At 42.6% G+C, this 21,300-nt stretch overlaps 1 protein-coding gene across 1 annotated transcript in view; it reads left to right on the top strand.

The window, feature by feature from the left end:
- Nucleotides 1-229: 229 nt before the first annotated feature.
- The window catches only part of LOC118418387 (SH3 and PX domain-containing protein 2A-like), a 39,948-nt gene continuing 18,877 nt past the window's right edge, over nucleotides 230-21,300 (top strand). The window contains exon 1 of the mRNA XM_035824266.1: nucleotides 230-541. Within this exon, the coding sequence (XP_035680159.1) occupies nucleotides 283-541 (259 nt within the window). The 5' untranslated portion in view covers nucleotides 230-282. The remainder of the gene's footprint in view (nucleotides 542-21,300) is intronic.

The following is a 21,300-nucleotide window of genomic DNA, read 5'->3' as shown; positions in this document are numbered from 1 at the left end:
ACTACAAATTTGGAGTAATACTTTCTCTAATTTTAAACTTGTTAATATCGTGTAAGATTGTATCTGAAAAGTCATGCTTCTCCCATATCATAGAGTATTCATTGTCTGTTTCAAAGTGTACATGTATACACAGTTTAGGAAGTATTTGAATACAATTTTTGTCAGGAATTTTAATGATGGGTATTACAAATCGTACACGGTAGAAATTCCCTGACTAGCGGTAGCGGTACGGACTAGACTAAAAGTGTGGCGGTCCTGCGCGGTGCATTATGGGAGGTGGCAATGGCGTCTGCTATCTGCCGGAGCCCGTCTCTGTGTAACCTGGCTTTGCTGGACGTCCAAGTCACCGGGATAGAGGAGACCAACCTCGGCGGGAAAATCCAGTATGCCTTCTGCCTGGACTTACAATGGTCGGACTATAGGCGGGACGTGGTGTGGCGGAATTATTACGAGTTCGTGGAGCTGCACAACGCGCTGCTTGGCGTGTTCAAGGAGTACAGCAAACCGCGACCGGGCCGGCAGAATCTACCCACGATACCAGGTACGTGTACTCGCCTATAATATATCTAAGAAATAATTCAGAATCGGTACAGAGTTGTGGTTAGACGGTAGAATTTTGTAAATCTGAGTTGCTGGGATGGAAAAGGGAGCACGAGAGAGTGGGTAGCAGTGAAGGGGGATTCCTGCGATAACTGGCATACCGGCGAGCGGCTGCAGGAGACGGGGTCGGGTTAGGGGAAGTCAAACATCCTTCCCGCCTTTAGCAGACGACGCACGGCACGGGAAAGGGACAGGCGGCCTGAGAGAAAAAACACGGCTGTATTCGCAAATTTGGTATGCGGAGGGCTCGAGTTGAGGATGGCTTTTGTTTCTGAAGAAATGTGTTCGGCCGCCAAGCTTTGGCGGTATTCAGAACGGGCGACCTTTGTACCGTTACGTGCGATTCAAAGATCAGGCCAGAGTAGCGACTGAGTCATAAAAATCGGGCTAAATCTGGTCAGCCCCCTCACAGACCCACACGCCACGTCGTTCAATAGAAACGTCAATCACATCAGGCGATAGGCCGTAGTAAAATAGCGCACAATCGTGCTTTCTGCAGGCGTATCGCGCCTCGGTCTCCAGAGGGTCTGGATTTTATTATAAACCCGCTTTGAAGCGACTTCACCAGTCGGTCTGTTTTTCCTGGCGCGCTCCCGAGCCAGGCCGACGCACACGTAAGTTTAATTTGCGGGTCAAAAGTCGATCATCAAGGCCGTCTAAGCTTTCAAAACACGACAGGGCGGGTAAAAATAACCATGTGCGTGGCTCTCCCAGCGGTCGGTCTCGGGAGGGATGGAGGGACATCGATAACTCTAAAGCCGCTGTCCTGATCAAGACAAATTGTGACGGATTCGGGCTGCCCCTATTTGGTTTTCGCGACTCGACAAGAATTTTGTCGGGACTCGGCCAGATGCTGCTGAGCAAATGTTAACGTTACGGTAAATTAAGAAGCTTGTGCACGATCCCCACTTTATACAGACAGGGCGGGGCACATCCCGAAACGACGACCCGTACGTGTCTTGTATCTATTTTCCACACATCAAATATTGGTGAAGACGTCTATCAAATAAGCGCAGTGGGCCGCCATTATAGTACCACAGGGGGCGATGAAGAAATAATCAGCTGCTTGAAAGTGTTTTCATGAAGTCGCGTGCCTGCTGATGTAATGCTTGACTGGGCGACACAAGTCTTATCATAGCTTTGCCCTAAATCTATTGATAGTTTTATTTGACTACGTTTGTTCCTTAATAAAATGTAGTCATAAAACACTTAAAATTAGTTACCCATGTGTAGAAGACCCCGGGCAACTAAAATCAAGTCTTTAGAAGCTTTTATCTTAGTTCTGATGTATGTGATTGTCAAAACCTCACGCTACTGAAGAAGTCTAGGTTACTGTGATTAGTGATTTTGACCTTGGACAAGGTCAAGTGTAAGTTGTGAAGGGGGCATACCTCCGACATTTGATATAGGAAACTTTATAACAGTAATATTTCTCCAGATTTACCATTGGTACGGCCTGGATTTAAAGAATCGTAGTTTAGAACCCACGAAACTACGACAGCGCCATTGTATAGTCTAGGTTTTAAGGTTCATCTCTTAGCGAACAAAACAAGACAAGAACACGTTCTGTATATTGTCTTAACGTACGTACAGAGTTGATCTGTGTCAGTTAAATTCACTTGATGGTTTGTAATCAATGTCAGGTAAATAGAATTGTTTATTGAATGTTAGAAACATAATATACAGCATCGGTATTACAGTTGTAGGTGCTGCTGAAATACGCAGACTTGATCAAGTTGATGTAAAATACAAATGGTCAGAGGGGTTGTTCATTTTACACCCTGTGGTATGATAGCTCATGGTCGGTCCCTTATAAAGGTATGTGCGGGGTGTTGCGCCGTGAGAAAGGGAAAGAGTCGAAGTTCTCAGTCAGGTTTTTCCATCAGTCACTGTTTCTGTACTGCAGTGGGCGGTTTATGATGTAGTATACATGAATGTGTGTCTGACTGTGTCATTTCTGATTTTCTCATCCAGTCTCACAGGCATTTCCGTTGTATGTCCGCAAGCACAATTTAATAGAAAGCCTCACCCAGATTTCAAGTTTGTTAGGCTTTCTATCTATTTTTCTGGCTTGAAACATGCGTTAATTGAAAAAAGAATGGCAACAAAATGATCCCAGCGATCCCGAGGCAAAGTGATCACCTCTATTGTCAGGTTTTATCCCATTTAAGGATATGACAAACTAACTTTGGATACGCAAGTGCAATTTCTTAGCTGAAGCCACACGAAGACTGGTAAAACCTATCAACCCCCTGTGATACTTTCTCTCGACCCTTGGACCAAAGTTAGACAAGCATGTAGTAGTCCAGAAAGGAAATATGCTCCTATTTCAACTGTAACATACAGGTTGCCAATGCATATAAACTCTACACTGGCCGCGTATTTCAAGAATACGCTTCCATCAGAACTAGCCTGGGCGCCAGCCTTGTTAGGATAAATATCATTCGCTCCACTACTCTGTGTAAAAAAATTGAATCGCAACGGCACTTTGTTCTATACAGACAAATCTGAACAGAAAACAGAAGAACAGAAAATCATCGCACACATCGTCTTTCAGGAGTTAGCCAAGACACGCAAATAGAGTACTTTGCAATTGTCAGCAAGGTAATACAATTACGATTTGTTAGATCCCAGCAAAACATTATCCTCAGTAATATTTATTCTGCACCAGAAGTTTCTTAATCTGACACATTCTAGAAACATGTGTTTATAGCTTTTTTAGCATAAAAACTCAAGTTAGGCTACACCACTTTTATCGTTTGCAAAATAGTAAAACGAATGGGGCCATGATTGAATGTATTCAACTTGTAGTAATACCGAAGTGGGGAAAACAAAACAACTAAAGTTATGCTGCACCACTTTTATCGTTTGCAAAATAGTAAAACGAATGGGGCTATGATTGAATGTATTTAACTTGTAGTAATACCGAAGTGGGGAAAACAAAACAACTAAAGTTATGCTGCACCACTTTTATCGTTTGCAAAATAGTAAAACGAATGGGGCTATGATTGAATGTACTTCCCCACAAACACGACGGGGCTAGGCTGGCAGGGGTCGGGCGGAATCCTGTATTATGTCACCTTTACGAGCCAATATTGAGTCAGACGTACGGCAGGCTGTCGGGAAGATCACGTTCTCACATCAACCTTGTCAAACTTCATCAAATAAGCATCATATCATGTTCCCTGGCTGCATGCTGATGAGCTCAGTAGGTTATTCAGTATTAGGGGTGGCGTAGATCATTTCTGTGGAGGGCATTGTTCATGTGCAATTTGTTCGAGGGCACGAAGGCATTCAGAACGCTTCTAAAATCACGTTCGACATCATCACACAGAGAATTTCAACCACTGTTTTGTGAATGTAATGGAAGTGAATTTCATTTGTCAATTTAAAGCCGATCTATAAGAAAAAGAACCCTGTAATTTCACAAAGGAAATTGTGAATCAAGTAACCATTGATTGGGCATAATTATGCTACACTTAATTTTATGGATGACATCCTCTGGAGACAAGGTCGAAAAAAAAGACAAATCTAGCAACAACAAAAAAACGCTGTTAAAGCACAGGACTTAAATCCAGTCCATTCTTTTCTAGGCTTGTTCACCTGTAGTAAGACTGTAAGAGACAATTGTCGTCATTTCAGTGATGTTTTTTTATGTTGAATGAATGACCTTTATTGTACATTTGTGCTCAAACAAGCTAAGTACAGGTCGTAGCGCTAGTGATAAGGTACAATTTTGACAAAAAAAGGTATCTGATCATCTCTACATATGCTAATGCATTCTAGTATGTACAAGTTCAACTTCTTAAATGGTCTTTCTTGTTTAAAGAGGGGAACAAGGGCGCTATGGCCCCATGCGCAGACAATGTGCCCCCTTACCCTGGAGAGCAGATCCTCTGGCAAGCATAACATTCTGATTGACGAGGGATGCTATTGGGTCACATGTGGCCACATTTTTGGAGAACAGACGAAAAGCATTGCGCGCGTAGATGTCATCCATGATACTAAGTCAGTGTGGCCTTATGATAAGTTATGTCTTATGTGTGACCGGTTCATATGCACATCCGGACTGCCGTTTGAAGGGAAGTGCAGAAATCCTGTGCCAACGGGATCTTGAAAAATATATCAATTTCCTTATGACTATCGAGTATATTCATACCAGACACGAAACTGGCAAAGAAACGCTTGTGTTGTGAAGTGAAAAGGCAAGATTTACTGTGTGACCGGGTCATGTCAGGCCCGGGTCATCTGCACATGCTGATGGCAGGTTGGAAGGAAGTACAGAAAGCCTGTGCCAACGGGATCTTGAAAAATATATCAATTTCCTTATGACTATCGAATATATTCATGCCAGACACGAAACTGGCAAAGAAACGCTTGTGTTGTGAAGTGAAAAGACAAAATTTCCTGTGCACACGTGTGACCGGGTCATGTCAAGCCCAGGTCATCTGCACATCCTGATGGCAGGTTGGAAGGAAGTGCAGAAATCCTGTGCCAATGGGATCTGACAAAAGATAACAACTTCCTTATGACTATAGAATGTACATGTATTTAAATCTAGGCATGAAAATGGCAAAGAAACGCTTGTGTTGTGAAGTGAAAAGGCAAGATTTCCTGTGTGACCGGGTCATGTCAGGCCCAGGTCATCTGCACACCCTGATGGCAGGTTGGAAGGAAGTGCAGAAATCCTGTGCCAATGGGATCTGGCAAAAGATAACAACTTCCTTATGACTTTAGAATATATTCAAATCCAGGCATGAAAATGGCAAAGATAGGCGTTTTGCTGTGCTGTGGAGAGAAAAGAGAATTTTTTACTAAGTTTAGAGTGGTTGAATACTCGCTGATTTTGATTGATCATTTCAAGGGTCCTGGACTTCATTGTTTACGTATCTCATCCCTCACACACGTGCTGAAGCCTTGTTATCGGGGGTCCCATCATCGCGGGACGGCTATTCATCGGCGCCGATACAAGCGGGGACACGAAATCGTTGGCGACTATCGGTCCCTCCATGCGGGTCACACTCCGGCTTGTCAGTCCGGCGGCTGGGTCGATGAAATCACTGCTTGTAACCGATGGATGGAAACAGTGCCGAACTTGTTCCAATCGAAATCTCATTTAGAAGAGATAGATCGAACCTTGCAATTGTCCAAGAAGACAGCTTGCTAACCACAAACGAAAAGATTGAGCCAGCAGCATGTACTATGGAGGATGGTACCCTAGCTAAGACCACCGAGGTGACCGATAAAATCTTGTCTATGTGGACAGGCGGTCACTACAGACAGGATTCTTCATGCTCGTGTGTCAATGGACTAACACAAAATGGTCACATTGGCCAGGTGGTCCTTTTGTAGCAGTTTGTTAGCCTCTACCAGGCTCCGTGGATCGGTAGAATCATTATCCTCACCACGGTCAATCTGCAGCAATCGGTCGCGAAAAGAGATCGCATTTTTTCCCTGTTGTGTGGCCAAGCTGTACCTTTTTGGTGAAGTTTGGAGGAAAAAAGGACTCATTTTGGGATGCAATGGCCGACCCGAGGGCTTATGACGATAACCGTGAGAAGTCCCGGCCGCTGCAGTCAAGACCCGTCACAGGCGAGTCGGAAAGCAATAAACCACTTCGCACCTATTAGATAGCGATTAGTGGACTTCAAAGAACATAGCGACCCCGCACAGTCTTCGTGGTGAGGAAACGTACTCTTCTGGCCGGCTAACTCCCCTAGCGTACTATAGATTCTATTTGTCCAATTTCTACAATTAGACCACCGATCCACGAAGCCTGGTAGAGTCTAGCAGTTTGTAGAGATGTACAGGTTTGACTGTATTTTCAATTAATGTATTCTGTATTCTGTTATGGAGGAACATGGGAGAAAGTAGTGGTAGTCCCAGAATGTTACCTTGTGGAACCCCCACTTTGTGTGTATACTTAGGTACACGTAACTCATTTGCTTTGTCCCTTTTTTTCTGATAACCTTTCTCCATCGTGACACAGTATTGGAATATACTGATTTTAGTATGGCTTTACGTGTTCTACAGTTCCCGATAGATAGAAACCTTGGAAGGTCTTTGAATATATCGGTGTCAACTTCCACACTCCACACGCTCAATATTTACAAGAACGTCTTGAAGACGTAACCGATGCAAGCTGTTGGGGAAGGGTAATGGGTGTTGTCAGATATTGTCAGTTCTAGGTCACTCCGGCGGGGAAAACAGGGCCACCCTATCTCCTAGGACGAGGGGCACCTTTTCCCCGAAACCATAGGGACAGTGCACCGATCAGCGGTGCGCGGATCTGAGTCTATGAGGATAGGCAATATGCGATAGTCGTTTTCTTTGGCTAGTTAGGACGGAATGAATGGGAAAAAAATTAATAAAATCGAAAATGTAAATGGGGATCAATCTTTCCCGCATTTCTTGGTAGAACGCCTTTAGAAGAAGATAATACGAAATATACATAGAAAGATAATACCAAATAGGGAAAATCATCATCATCAACAGCATAGGAAAATCAGTAGTAGTCGAAGGATGTAGCCCTGTGAAACCCCCACTCGGTGTGAGGACGATTCGTCCAAAACAAGATGACAGAAGATAAACTAAGCTATACAATAAGTTTGAACACAGTATACATGCGAATGCCTAGTTTATCACAGATAAACTTTTTGAAATCAAAACTCCCTGTACGTGCTTAACCTCGACTAGTGCACTGTTTTATCTCCGAACTGTAGCCAGTTCCCGAGAGAGTCGCTCTGCTTTACGCGTGAGCCAGTTCTGAAGACTAGATCGATGGCCAGGAGGCCTCCTCACGTGCACAACAGCACATTTCAATCGCCTTTATTGATTTTACAATCGTCCGGCTCGTGACACCAGCTCAAATGCTTACTCTGATGGTTTTCGCCTCTTTTATGGGCTCCGATGGAGTGGAGTGATGTGGAGGCTGCCTTGAGAATAAATGGAGCTTTGGCGTGTACAATGCTGATGAAGGAATCCAGACGTTTGATGTATGGTACATACACGCCAAACTGAGTTAAGTACAGGTCGCAACTAAGACATGTTTGCAAACATATACGTGTTGGTAACATAAAGGTTTGAATTTGGCTTCAACTCCTTTCTTGGTAATGGTGTAAATGTAAGATTTCATGGGTTTAGCTATAGTTGTCGTCAAAATCACAAAAGGAATATAAAATTTACATGCTATATAGTGTTTGCACCCACGTGACCATGACGTAAGCATTGTCCGCATGTTGGATGGCTAAACCTGAAAGATGTCAAGTAAAATCTGAAAGTGCATCTGTTATTACAGTACCTTTGCCCTAATGACGTAAACATGATAGCTTCATACATACAAATCCATAGGTATGACTCTCCCACGATTAACCAACCAAGATGGCGGCTCTGACGTCACTAATAGGGCTTTGGAGTAATAGTTGGACTGGGAAATAGAGTCGTCCCACCCACAAGGGGATTCCTTGACTCCCTAGGCGATAATATAATTTTCTATTATGTTCTAATTGGAAACAATTGAATCATTTCTATTATTTTTCTAATAGAAAGTACTATTCCTCTACGGAGAGGGGACCAAAGGCGTTTCAAAACTCTGCGTAGGAGAGTGGTTTTAAAGAACATGCATTGCATTATTGTGTACGGAAATTTAGCAGTTTTGAGTGAGCAGAATTCTGAACAGAACATTGATTTTCCAACCCCCGACGTCGTTTTCATATGCATGGAGCTCCTGCAAACTTAAGATGTAATTTCGCATACAGCGTCTCCAGTTCATCAACCTGTGCATCCGTTCGACTTCTGACCCAATTAGGAATGTACAGATCTGATTGGACAATCAAATGATGCCTGGTGAAGCCAATGTCGAACTAGATTAGAGTGATGAGAACTGGATTAGATTAAGCCCAGGGAGTCACCCAATTTCAGACCTACCGTTATCGTAATTGCTTTTTAATAGATAGGTCAGAGCAAGGTGAATTTTTCTTTACGCGATCAAAAAATAACGTCGAGCTTACCTTTAGAATACTGTAAATGCATTTAAGTTCGCGGGGATTTAATTCCGCGGTAGCGGGAAAAAGCGGTCGTTATAAGTTCGCGGCCACCGCGAGATCCACGAACATTAAACCACCGCGAACTTTCTACATTTACAGTATACATAGAAATCGTTCCGATGGTATCGCTAGATGTCAGTACATTTCGTGCCATGTTTAAACCCGGTCATTCTAATTAACGTTTTAGTTCAAAATGGCGTGTGGCTATACAGGCTTTTCATTGACGTCGCACTAATTATAATTTGAATCCTCCTCCGACCAGGTTGGCAGAAAATGGAATGAAGCAGCAGTAGTAGTAGTAGATTGGTTTATTCAGTACTCACATAAAATATACAAATCCTGGCAGTCAACTTTCATGGCTGACTGAATTGTGTCTGTGTTCACAAAGGTGGTATAATTGTACTATAATTGCAATTTTGCAAATAAAAAGCATACGCACGTATCACCTGATTGATTAAAATCTCTCTATATATAGAGACAGAATAAAATTGTAAGGTCAAACATTAAGATCAACTTTCATCTGCACTACACTAGACAGACGGTTGGTATTGCACTTATAATGTACTGGTGACATTTTCACACTGACAGTAGCATCTTCCTGTGGCTTACAGACGTACACTGTCATCCAACATGACGCAGGTGACGTCAAATGAAAAGCTTGTATAAAAGAGAGAGAGCTTGTACGTTGTTTTCCGCAATCGTTGGTCCGAGCACATGAGCAATCATGTAGTGAATGGGTCTCACCGAAAGCGTGAATCGAATCCCCCCATGCGTGCCCTGAGGTATTTATTGGAGAATATATGAGTCCGGTGAGGCTATTACATGTAAGGGGTCCATGTGCTCAATATAGACCAATATTGTTTTCTGGGACGTACGTCTTTAGCAACTGAATGCTTGGATCCTCATAAAAGGTGGTCGTAAAACCTGCTCCTATTTGTGGGCAGAGTTTTTACCTTCGTTGTTTGGTTGAGCCTGGACTATTTCAGCTCAGGGGTCTAAAGGTACTAGGTGCGCTCCCAGTATTATTACCAGTGGGTCAAGCTTGCGCCACTGGCACTCCGGGGTTCGAAAGATACTCAACCGTTGAACGAATTTGAGAGATAAGGAACGAATTTTCCTTCTTTTTGTGTATTTTGTCGTCTTCTAAGTCATACTTCTACGTATTACGCAATATCTAGATTATAAAAGAATCGGAGAAAATAACAAAACAGTGACGCAGTGAACGGACCCCGCAGTGACGCAAGCTTGACACAAGTGCGGTGGGAGCACACCTTAGGAAGGCATTTCCAGCCATATCGACGAAATGCTGTGAGATTTTCAGTGGATTTTGCACGTATCTATAGCTGGAGACTAGTGTCTACAATATCGTCATTCAAACCCTAATGGCACCCTATCCGGTTGTATGCGACATCTCGAGTATTGGCGCTTTGATTCCCCAAGCGCGACCGGCTACAAATGGGTGCAAAATGGACTCATGCACTAGAATGTCCAAGGAGCTTGTCCTACATCTTTTAGTTTGTACCACAGTTTGTACCAACCTCCTTGGTTTGTACCTATTGGAGATAAATTTATGCTTCCTTTTACAACAAATGTCGCTATATATGGTTAAATTTACGATGTCAAAGTGGATTAACTGCTATGGCAGAAGACTACATCAGAGCAAAGAATGGATGAGAATTATTGAACAATACAAAGTGTACCAGATCTAGATAAATATGGGCCCTTATGGAGCGCATTGAAGCTAACTTCAATTTCCTATTCAATTTCCCCTTCAATTTCAAACGTAATGACTTTGTGTTGGCACTTTTAAGACGAAAGCAATTTTGCGAATTCTGTTTTATCCGTCCAATTTAATTGCTAAGTCTGGTGATCGAATTGCCTTTTATAAGGATAAGAAATTGCTCAATATTTCTTAACATTATTAACGTTAAGCATGTTTATAGCAGGAACCTATGAAACGTTTGAATGTTGAGGAGTACGGAAAGGTAGGCCCAATGCCTTTTTGAGGCCGTATGGGCAGTGGACTGTTAGTGGTAGGCCCAATCCACTCCTTTCACCGCCTGTATTTATTATTTAAAAAGGAGCGAGGATTCCTCGGAGTGTGAGCTGGTAAATACCATGTTTCTGTTAATGGTTATGATATTTAAGATTGAAGTTGGGGTTTGTACTTTTCTGAAGTCTTGTTTCAGTATATTTTAACATGCTTTCCTATGGGGAGGTCCTACTGTGTTATCAGCCCGGCAGACTGCTAAAACCGTCTATTCCATCCCCCTGCCAGGCTGTTAGAGTTCGGGTTCACAATGAAGTACAGACTGTTCGGATCACACGGCTGACATAGTAAGTAGGGCACTTAGGGAGTCCCCCGTGTGACCAGCGCTGTGGTGAGACGGGAAAACAGGCGGGACCTTCCGGGCAACCGGAAACAAAGGTCGTGAACTTGACCTCAGGACCATTCCATTTGGGGATGGGTGGAATTTTTAGAATAACAAGGGGGTAGCTGTTAAGAGAACGAACAATCGGTTCAGTGTTAATTGTGATTAAAAGGGAAAGATGAATTCATGACTTGTTTGTTTGTTTGTTAGTTCGGGGAAGGCATTTGAAATATGTACGATAAAAAGTGAGCCAAAGAAATTTACATAGTTTTAAAGTGATCGAGAGAAGGGCTTCTCCGTTTTTTGTCGCTTCTCTCGCCTACAAATATTCCCAGAAGCCAAATGCTAATTTCACTCTTTTTACTTCAAAATTTTCTGCAAGAAATTTTAATCGTTTATGATTTACTTAAAAAAAGCCTTCCATAGTCTTGATTCTTGAAGAGGATTACTTGCAGTTTCTAGTCAATGGAAATGTTGTCTTCTCGATCTCTAAGTAACAACACGAAGTCTTATAGAATACCACGAGGATCCGATGACTGACTTTACAAACAGCTTCCAAAGATGATCCTTAAAGAGGATTCCTTGCAATCTCTATTCAATAGAAATGTTTTGTCTTCTCTGACTCCAACAACACAATATACAATGATTCTCACGTGGCCCAAGTTAAACACCCGGGCAAGGCCACAAGCCGCTTCCGGAACTTGACACGAAAGTACCACCATTGTCACTCAACGGCCATTTTTCTCTGCCCGGGTCTTTGGAAATCGAACTTGGAACCGAATCAAACGTTGTCTAAATTCAACAGATGAATCAAACAAAGCGAAGAACTTGTGAAGAACCCAACATATTGAAAAATGATGATAGAAGATGTTGTTTCGAGAAATAGACTTCATAGGATGTCTTATTTTTTGTGATATGCGCATTTGATGATGTAGTGGACAACGTGCATAGACTTAAGAAGCAGAAACATTGAAGAAACAACAGGCCTAAGTTGGCCTCTGTGTACGTGATAATAGGCAGCTACGATTGTTCCCATCCCCTGACTACGCTCATGTGGTTGTCAGCACCCCGTATACATACAGTACGTGCTCTTAGCCTCAGCGGAAGCCAGTCTTTACGTTGGCACTCTACTGTCGACTCCTCACAAAATCTGAAACATTCAATGCACGGGCCGACTGGTTTCACAACCGTCACTAGACTGCCAGGGAAGAATCTTAAGAATGGAATAAGAAGGCTATAATGGTGGACATTAGAACTCATTTATCTAATTAATAAATCCTACGGAAATTCACAAGATCCCATTCATAAAATTCAACATTTTAGGAAAAGGTTGTAATAAAAATCTATAATCTTATCTACCTTACACGATTGACTCATATAATGTATGTACGTTGTAAACCTGTAATAGAGAACTCCAATATTTTTGGCTAGTTTGTCTTATAGGCAGTGCGCCGAAACCAATTATCATTGATTTCCGATCTTTAGAATATTGGCCATTGCCAACCCAGCCCTGTAACAGGTTGTAGAGCACATCCTACCGAAATGTGTCACTGAAGGAATGTTGATGAGTCACACGGAAGCGGTGACGAACTGGTTCTGGATCAGAATACGATAGTGGTTTTACCGTCCGGTAAAGTGGGATGCCAGGACTACGTACCGATTGCATGCTAAATATTGCCAATTTCTTTATATCCCCGAATCAGTGCGAATCTAATATCGACACATTTCCGCTAAGGTGTAAGAAACAAATCTTAGAGTTTATCTATTTTGTTCAGCACTGGTAGAGAATTTATTTTTCATTATCAATCGAATATTCCTAATGAAGTATGCACCTATGTATGCATGCATATAGAATGGGTTTACTAGGCTGTCGTGCTCTGTTAATGTTATGTTAAAACCATCATTGATGTCCCCGCTAGTGCTAACAACACAAGACCATGTAACTCCGGTGAGAATCGATGGCCACTACACCCAATTACCGCTCCGTTCGTGCTAATCTTCTGGTCATTACCGGACGCACAAGGAGACGTTTTGTTCCTCATCTGAGCTTGTTTCTGTCTTGAAGGCGTCAGGATCACCGCAGGGTGTCTTTCAGGAGGAGGTGTGGGGGATATCACTTACCGGAGTGGGCAGCAAGCCAGGACTATCTGTCGTCACGGGGAAGAACAGTTCAATGTCAGGTTCAACTAGGGAGGAAGGGGACGGTACAGTAATGATCGTGGGGTATCTGTAGGCACGGGGAAGAACAGTTCAATGTCAGGTTCAACTAGGGAGGAAGGGGACGGTACAGTAATGATCGTGGGGTATCTGTAGGCACGGGGAAGAACAGTTCAATGTCAGGTTCAACTAGGGGGGAAGGGGATGGTACAGTAATGGTCGTCGGGAGGAGTGAATCCTACGGAAAGCAGTCATAGGGGTGGAATATCGCAATATTTTCTGACCGTTTTTTTTTCTGTTGCTGTCTGTCACAGATGCCCGGCCGAACAGAAAACATTACAGAGTTCTACCTAACATCTGTTTGGAGATGAAAATCAGACATATTTCCGATGTTGTTTCTCTGGTACTGGTTCTCTTCGTATTTTTCTTTCATTTGCTTTTCTTTCCATAGTTGCTAGTGTTGTCTACGGGCTCTTGATTCCTCTTTAGTTCATGATGTAACGTTTTATCAATAACAAAGTAGAGAACAAGAAACAGTTTTCCTATAATAACGCAGGCTCGTCAGATAGTTTAGGATCCCAAGGTCTTTTAAGAAGTTTCCCTGAACAACCCCGCTACGTATATAACAGGTGCACAAGCCCGAGGCCTGACTCCTCTGGGAACGAGAGTCAAGTACAGGTCCTTAGAAGCCGTAGAACACATGGCCACATGGCTACTAGTATCAACAAAACATAACCTACTGTCACCACAAACGTTAGTTTTACAGGCATGATGTGGTTCATAGTTCACACTTTGTTACACAAAAACCCTCATGACTGCAGTTATTTCCGAGTAGATTAAAGGAGGCGAGGCGCATTTCTACTACATACCACCAAAATACTCGTAAAACACTCTAAGATTGCGTCGGATCCTCAAATCTACTTCTTAGAATACGAAGAATCTTCCTACTGTGTGCCCTTTCCACTTAACCCAGCCTCTATTACATAAGCCACACCTCTGTGCATCCGGCCGCACAGGAGTTCCAGCCCCCTCGCCTCGGAGAAAAAGAATTCCGAGGTCACCGATAACAGTAAGGTCGGCGCTTAAGTGAAAGTAGCAACAAAGAAATAAGTGCTTGGGTCCACAGGGTAGACCTCTCAGGGCTAGACTCACCTGATTACCGTTTTAACGTTGGGTTTGAGAGGAAACGTTTTTTCTAGCCGCAGGAGACTTGTAGAACGCCCTAATTATCTCGTACTGAGGTGAAAGGTCAGTGTCACTTGACCTGAACCTTTTAGAAATAGTTTTTCTCCAGTCGTAATGGGCGGTTGGGACAGTCCCTTGCGGCTAATGTGTCCATTTCATGCCGTAAGTAGCAAAATGGTCTGGAGGTCAGTGACCCTACCTTTCGAACAGAATCATGGGTTCGAAACATGTTGCAATTTTGCCGAGTTTTTGCAGAGCACAGCGCCAATTTAGTACTTAACAAATTTAGTAAAAGTAACTTTATTGCAATACCATGCCCGAAGGTTAATTACAAATAAAGTAAAACAGCAGTATATAGTGCAATTTTATTGTAGTATACAATTACTAGCAACTTTACGTGCGTACTGAGCTTTAAATTTGTTACGGCCAAGCTTATAAATTAACTTTTACTGGACTCGGTAAACTTTGTAAGTACACACTAATAGAATTTTATGTTAAACCATTTTTACTCAAATAGAATTGCCAAGTACACTTATAAAACCTGCAAGGACCGTATTCGGTAAAATTGCGGAAACTAATTTATTCTATTCGATGAATTGATAAGGACACAAATAGCACTTCACTGAAGTTGGTAAAATTTCATTTTAGGCATCAAGCACCCCTGATGTAAAGTGATGAAATATAGCATTTACCTATTACAAAGGATATAGCGTTTTGCAACCGAAGACTTGATGTCGAGACGCCATTTCAATTTTTTTTCTTTGATTGCTGCATCCGCCTTTTATGCGCGACCCAATAACTCACATGATATCTCTAGATGGATAGGAGTGATTAAACGAAAACCCCATTCGATTCACATTACTCTAAGACAGGGTACCAGCGTAGTGTGCTGATGTCGTTGATGATATCACCAAGGTTTAAGTGGAATGTCAGGGACACCAGTAGTCCGAAAATACAGCCATGCATCACAGAAAACGATAAGAGCCCCTCTGGCCTTGACTCATATATGCGATCCATTTGTCTAAGCCTAGGCTTCTACCTGGAACTTCTACAGTATCAGCTTTGGCACATCAGCGCTCTTCTAGCCGAGACCACCCGTAATATCAAAGTATGACACGACTTAAGATGCTTTTATGTCTCCAATCTTGGGGGATCTTACTGTAGACACCGGAACTGGAAAGTCTTCTATTTGTGGAGCTCTGGTCGTGAAACAGAGTCAGGCAGGAAGTTCCGGAGTAGGGCAGTTCGCGGTGTCACTCACCCCAGACTGTCAGTCTTTACTGTGTGGGGTGTGGGCACATACAGACGATGCTTTCTCGGTTTAAATCCTGAATCAAAAATGTTTCAAAGATTTCAGAATGAACTTTTTGTCAAGTCTTTTTTTTTCTGAAACAGGTATGAAAAATTCTTAAAAAGTGACATTCGTAAAGGAAAATGCAGAAAATATACGAGGGCAGTTAAGTGTAGACCTGACCCTGTTGTGATCGTATGAAGTTGAAATCTCATATGTATATCTCTATATAAAAAAAAATCATAAACGACATTTTCCCGTCAAAATATGATTTAAAGACTGGTGTTTGGGAATGGTTAAACTTTATTCAAATGTGGACACTTCTCGACTTTAACCCACTTATGCCGAGCTTTGTCCGTGAAGGGTAAACGAAATTTGATTTTTTTACATCATTCGCAGCAAAACTCTGTCAAATAAAGGTAGAGCAAATTGAGATAGTTACTCCGGTTAAACGACATCAGCAGATGCCTTGAACCGTCAGTATCCATCTTGTATGAACATAAAGCCACTCCTGCTAAAGCCACTGGCATCTAATCTCACCTATCGACTTTACTGCACTCCTAATCCCACCTTGTGATGATAGCTCGGACTCTTTACGGTCGCAGATTTCCGGGCGGCTGATCCTAACTCAGTCTCAAGTACCCCACAAACCGCTGGTTTACGGTTCTAGAGCGGTCCAAGCGTCCTTCAGAATCAGAGCAATAAATCTGCTTCTATTCTAACTGAGATTCTGTCGTCTTGACTGTGGCGTTTGAACTTAGACTACAACCATGTATGCCTCAGTTTCGTATATTTCTCAAGTTCAAGATGTTTCAAGAGACTTTCACTCAGCAGATTTTAATTTATAGATTTTACCTCTCACACAAATGAAAAATACAGGATGTTGCTGTGCTATTAAATAGCACAGCAACATCCTGATATATAATTAGGAATAACATTGAACCGTATGATAATCCACACCTGATTTTAACATTATATTACGATATTATGGACGTAAGATCTATTTTGTATCTCTATTTTGTAGTTTGTAGTTGACAGTTCGAAAGTTACGGTACTCTATATGTTGTTCCCCTAAAGCATTTCCATATTCAGGACGTGGCTAAATAAGGCATTCCGGAAGGGGAAATTGCAATGGTTTGGGAGGAGTGATTCGTCACTGCCAAACTGTGGTGGAACAGCGTTCAATCTCCAGAATGGGTGGAGAGAATGAAATACTCAAGAGGAGAGGGGCAAGGAAAATTCGTGTCTACCAATTTCTTATGGTTGCAGAAACAACTAGACTACAGCTAGCCTGGATACCAGACCCCAGCCCAATCTATCACGCGATAGGACTATCACACGGTGGGACTTCGCCAGAGAATCGGAGAACTTCCTATGCTTACAAATTGACTTTACGGTTAGGCAGGCGATTGAACAGATGAGTCAGTCCCCAACTCAGCTCAGTCTTGATTGACATATTGAGCTCACGACTGGGGGTCTTCTCAGGTGTTCTATGTACCTTACAACCAATATGTATTGCCTATTCTATCACAGTTACTGTACATGCGTCTCTCGTCCCGTCTTAGCTCCAAGATGGATGGCATAAGTCCACATTAGAAAGATACAAATCACCAAGCGTTTCCATTGGTCCCTAAACGGCCACATGATTGATCAGGGTCAAAATGAAATATCGATCGAGACGGAACCTATAACTACAGATTACAGTTGAACAGGCTGTCAAGCTAGATACATCCTGACGGTTACTCGAATCAAGAGCCTTTAGTGTAATCTCTATGCGATCGCGCACACAGACACATACACACACACACACACACACGCACATACACACACACATACACATGCAGACACAAACGCGCGCACACACACACACGCACACACACACACGCACACACACACAAACATACACACACATGCGCAGCACAGAGAGAGAAAGAGAGACGCGAGACAGACGTACACACACACACATACATGATACATATGTGCACAGAGAGACAAACACAGCACAGCCAAACAGACAGACACACACACATACTGAAGAACACACACACACACACACACACACACACACACACACACACACACACACACACACACACACACACACACAACACGAACAGTATGGGTTTCACTATTTTGATTGACAAAGTCCGCCCTTAAGAGGAGTACTGATCGCTGCCCTTAATTATGAAGTAGATCCCGTCTGCATGTCGCAGAGGAAGTAGGTTTCCTTACTCCCCAGACGGGGAGGAAACGCGTGTTTTCTGACTGATAACCGCTGATATCTATCTGATCCCATCTGCCTCATGCATACTCAGCTTAAATACTAACTTCGAACCCAGCTGGTTCCCTGTGCAGCTGTACATTCAAACGTATCTATTTCAGCACACTCACCCAGAAGTACCTGTTGACTAATTTGTAACAGATTCGTGGATATAGGCATGTCACGACGGTCCAAGCTGTTCTTTGTAACAGGCTGAGTTTCTAGACTATCACTGCAGACAGATATGACAGGGAACTGTGTGTTGCAAATGCTTTTATTTTCGTACGTTTTGTGGGGATTTGATCTTGAGAAACTGTGTTTTAAATTCGCGGTTGAAACAAGGGAGTAGGCGGGTAGAAGAGCCTCTAACAATCGCCCCGGTAGAAAAAAGGAAAGTACTATACTTAAATTGTCTTCGACCGTTTCCAGAATTTTATCCAGTTGCTTGAGGATCTATTATTTGGTATATCTCTTTAGAACTTTAGAACCTTATGCTTAACTGTCCTATAACCTTGCTCCAGAGGCACAGAGTCATCCCATTGTCATCATCATCATTATTAGTCCTATTAGTCTATATTAGTCCTCTATATCTATATATTGCAGCAAGCAAAGTTTCTTCTCCAGGAGTTCTGCTTGTCGTTAATAGCTGAAAAAGTTATTGGTCTTCCAAATTAGGTTTTCCTTCTATGAGTTTGTTTAGTGCCATCCCAGTATGTCTGTATTCACCTGTACTCTCCCTTCTCTATATTACGAGTTGCAGCAAGCAAAGTTTCTTCTCCAGAAGTTCTGCTTGTCGTTAATAGCTGAGAGAAGTTCTTGTCCTTCTGAAGTAGTTTTTCCTTCTATGAGTTTGTTTAGTTTCATCCCAGTATGTCTGTATTCATCTGTACTCTCGCTTCTTTATACACGTATGACGAGTTGCAGCAAGCAAAGTTTCCTCTCCAGAAGTTCTGCTTGTCGTTGATAGACGAGAGAAGTTCTCGTAAATTAGTTTTTTCCTTCTATTAGTTTCTTTAGTGTCATCCCAGTAAGTCTGTATTCACCTGTACCCTCCCTTCTCTATATTATGAGTTGCAGCAAGGAGTTGCAGCAGTTCTTGTCCTTTTAAATTAGTTTTTCCTTCTATGAGTTTGTTTAGTGCCATCCGGCATCCCAATTCACCTGACTTCTCTCTTCTCTGCCCTTAAGTTATCTGAAACGCGAACGGTAACATCAATCTTGTACTGAATCCTCCTCAATGATTAGCTCTGGGAGCTCGGGCATTCTCACTAATCAAAGACCAGATCCCGGCCTCCCGCAGCGCCCGTCCCGGGAAGGGTTCATTTGAAGTTTCTATCCGGCTGTACTTCTCCACGGGTAGCTGTAATACAATGTATTACTATTACTTTGGTTCTTTCCCTGCCGATACTGTAAGACTGTAAGTCTGCTCCTCATTTTGTACCAGGAGTATGTCTATATCACATCTGCACACATCACTACAAACCCCATCATGGGTAGAGGAGCGTAACCTAGAGTCCAGTGATGGCGTTTGCTTATGGCCTACGTCATATTTCCAAACCGGGGCCCGGCCGGGCAGCTTTCTGGAACGAAATGTATCATACAAAAGACAACAAACTAGACTACAAGACTACAAGACATAAAGAGAATATTCGTGGGAATTATTTGTGTACATTTTTACGTATACATTTCTATTTTGCGCTTTAGCAAACAGACCTGCCGGGCCCCGGTTTGCAAATGTGACGTTAGCCTAATCTATAGTAGTGGCTAAATCATTTTGCTTGCTAACGACAAGCGAGCAAGCGAAATGATTGAGCCAGTGGTTACTACGGAGGTTGGCACCCAGGCTACCTGCTGAATCTATATGTCCCTCAATTACGAGGGTGAAATTAATGAAAGTGGTTTTAGAACAAGCATATTTTCTTAAAAATCGAATGATAAAATTTGGCACGACTTTAAAGGCACCTATCTTCCTGAGACCTAGATGCTCGATTTGTTGTTTTGAGTTTTTTTATGGCTGTCTGAGTTGGTTCCAAGATGACCACGCCCTTGTAGGTCTGCCATGCGACGGCGTCCTCCAGGATCTGACCCACTTGGCAGCCAAAACGGCAACTTCCGTACACGCTATCTAATGGATAAATCTGTTTTTGCTTTGCAGCCTCGTCTACCTCATTTATCCAACCATATTTCCTGATTTTTCCCTTCGCAATGTATTGCATCGGTGGTCGGGACACGTTAATAAGTTTTACCCTTTATTGTACTATAATTAGACAATGCACGTCTTTTACGTCTTGACAAACGTATAAACTAGTTGATTGATGTCACCATAATAAAGCGTACACATCTAAAACCGTTACATCAGTAGCCGCATGCCCGTTTAAAATGTGCACCGTCTGTTTTGGCAAACCATTCGCAATACAGAACGACCTTGTATCAGTACATTTTGGATAGCATAGACGTATATGGTGCTTTAACTGTCGGGGACTCTGGCGGTCTTGCTGCATTATCCGATATGGAATCTTTGCTATACTGTGATCGAATGTAGAATTTACAACCTCTATGTGATCATACTAGCTATAAACTTCGGGTAAAATTACCTGAACACAATGTATCAGTACGGAATCGTTACTGTATTCGAATGGAGAATTTATCTGTAATAATCATACGAGCTATAAACTTTGGGTAAAATTAGCCGAACACAATACCCCTGCCAATTTCATTCCACGAACTTTTCTATCCCATTACCGCGTGCTTTTAACGATATGAAAGCCAGACTGCGTCTGGTGCAGATAGTAGTAATTGTTCCCGGCAGTGCTTATAGTGTGCTGTTTTCTGTCAGCCTCACGCTAAAACGCTTTCATCTATAATTATTAGAGCCTTGTGGAGTTTTAGAGTCCACTCACTGTGGTACAGCCGGGCTATAAAACGTTTGAAAAACTCGTCTGTGATTTAGAATAGACGTAATGTCGCTGATAACAAGCACGTGGACCCCATTAACGCGAAATGCCACACTTATTTTACCCCCTGTATGTGACAATCTAAATCAGTAGCAGTCGTCCTGCGATAGGTTTACTACAGCAAATGTGGCAGTGCGGATTTGCGTCGTATGAATATTGCTGTAATATTGTCCGTATGAATGATCATAGTCTCCGGAGAAAGAGGGCAGAAAAGGGTGATAGGTGGTTGCGGGCAAAGAAAAAAGTGTGTCTGTTTGTTTGTTTGTTTGTGTGGCAAGAACCAAAAGTAGCGACGGGCGGAGAGATGGAGTAACGTACAGGGAGGGAGACAACAGAGAGAGAGATAGGAAAAGCTAGCGAGCATTGGGATAACGACCATAGTGACATAGTGAGAGAGAGCCGTACCTTTAGCGACGCAGACGAAATGGCTCACGCC

The sequence above is a fragment of the Branchiostoma floridae genome, chromosome 6, assembly GCF_000003815.2.
Source record: "Branchiostoma floridae strain S238N-H82 chromosome 6, Bfl_VNyyK, whole genome shotgun sequence".
Lineage (NCBI taxonomy): Eukaryota > Metazoa > Chordata > Leptocardii > Amphioxiformes > Branchiostomatidae > Branchiostoma > Branchiostoma floridae.
This window is presented reverse-complemented; position numbering and strand designations above follow the sequence as displayed.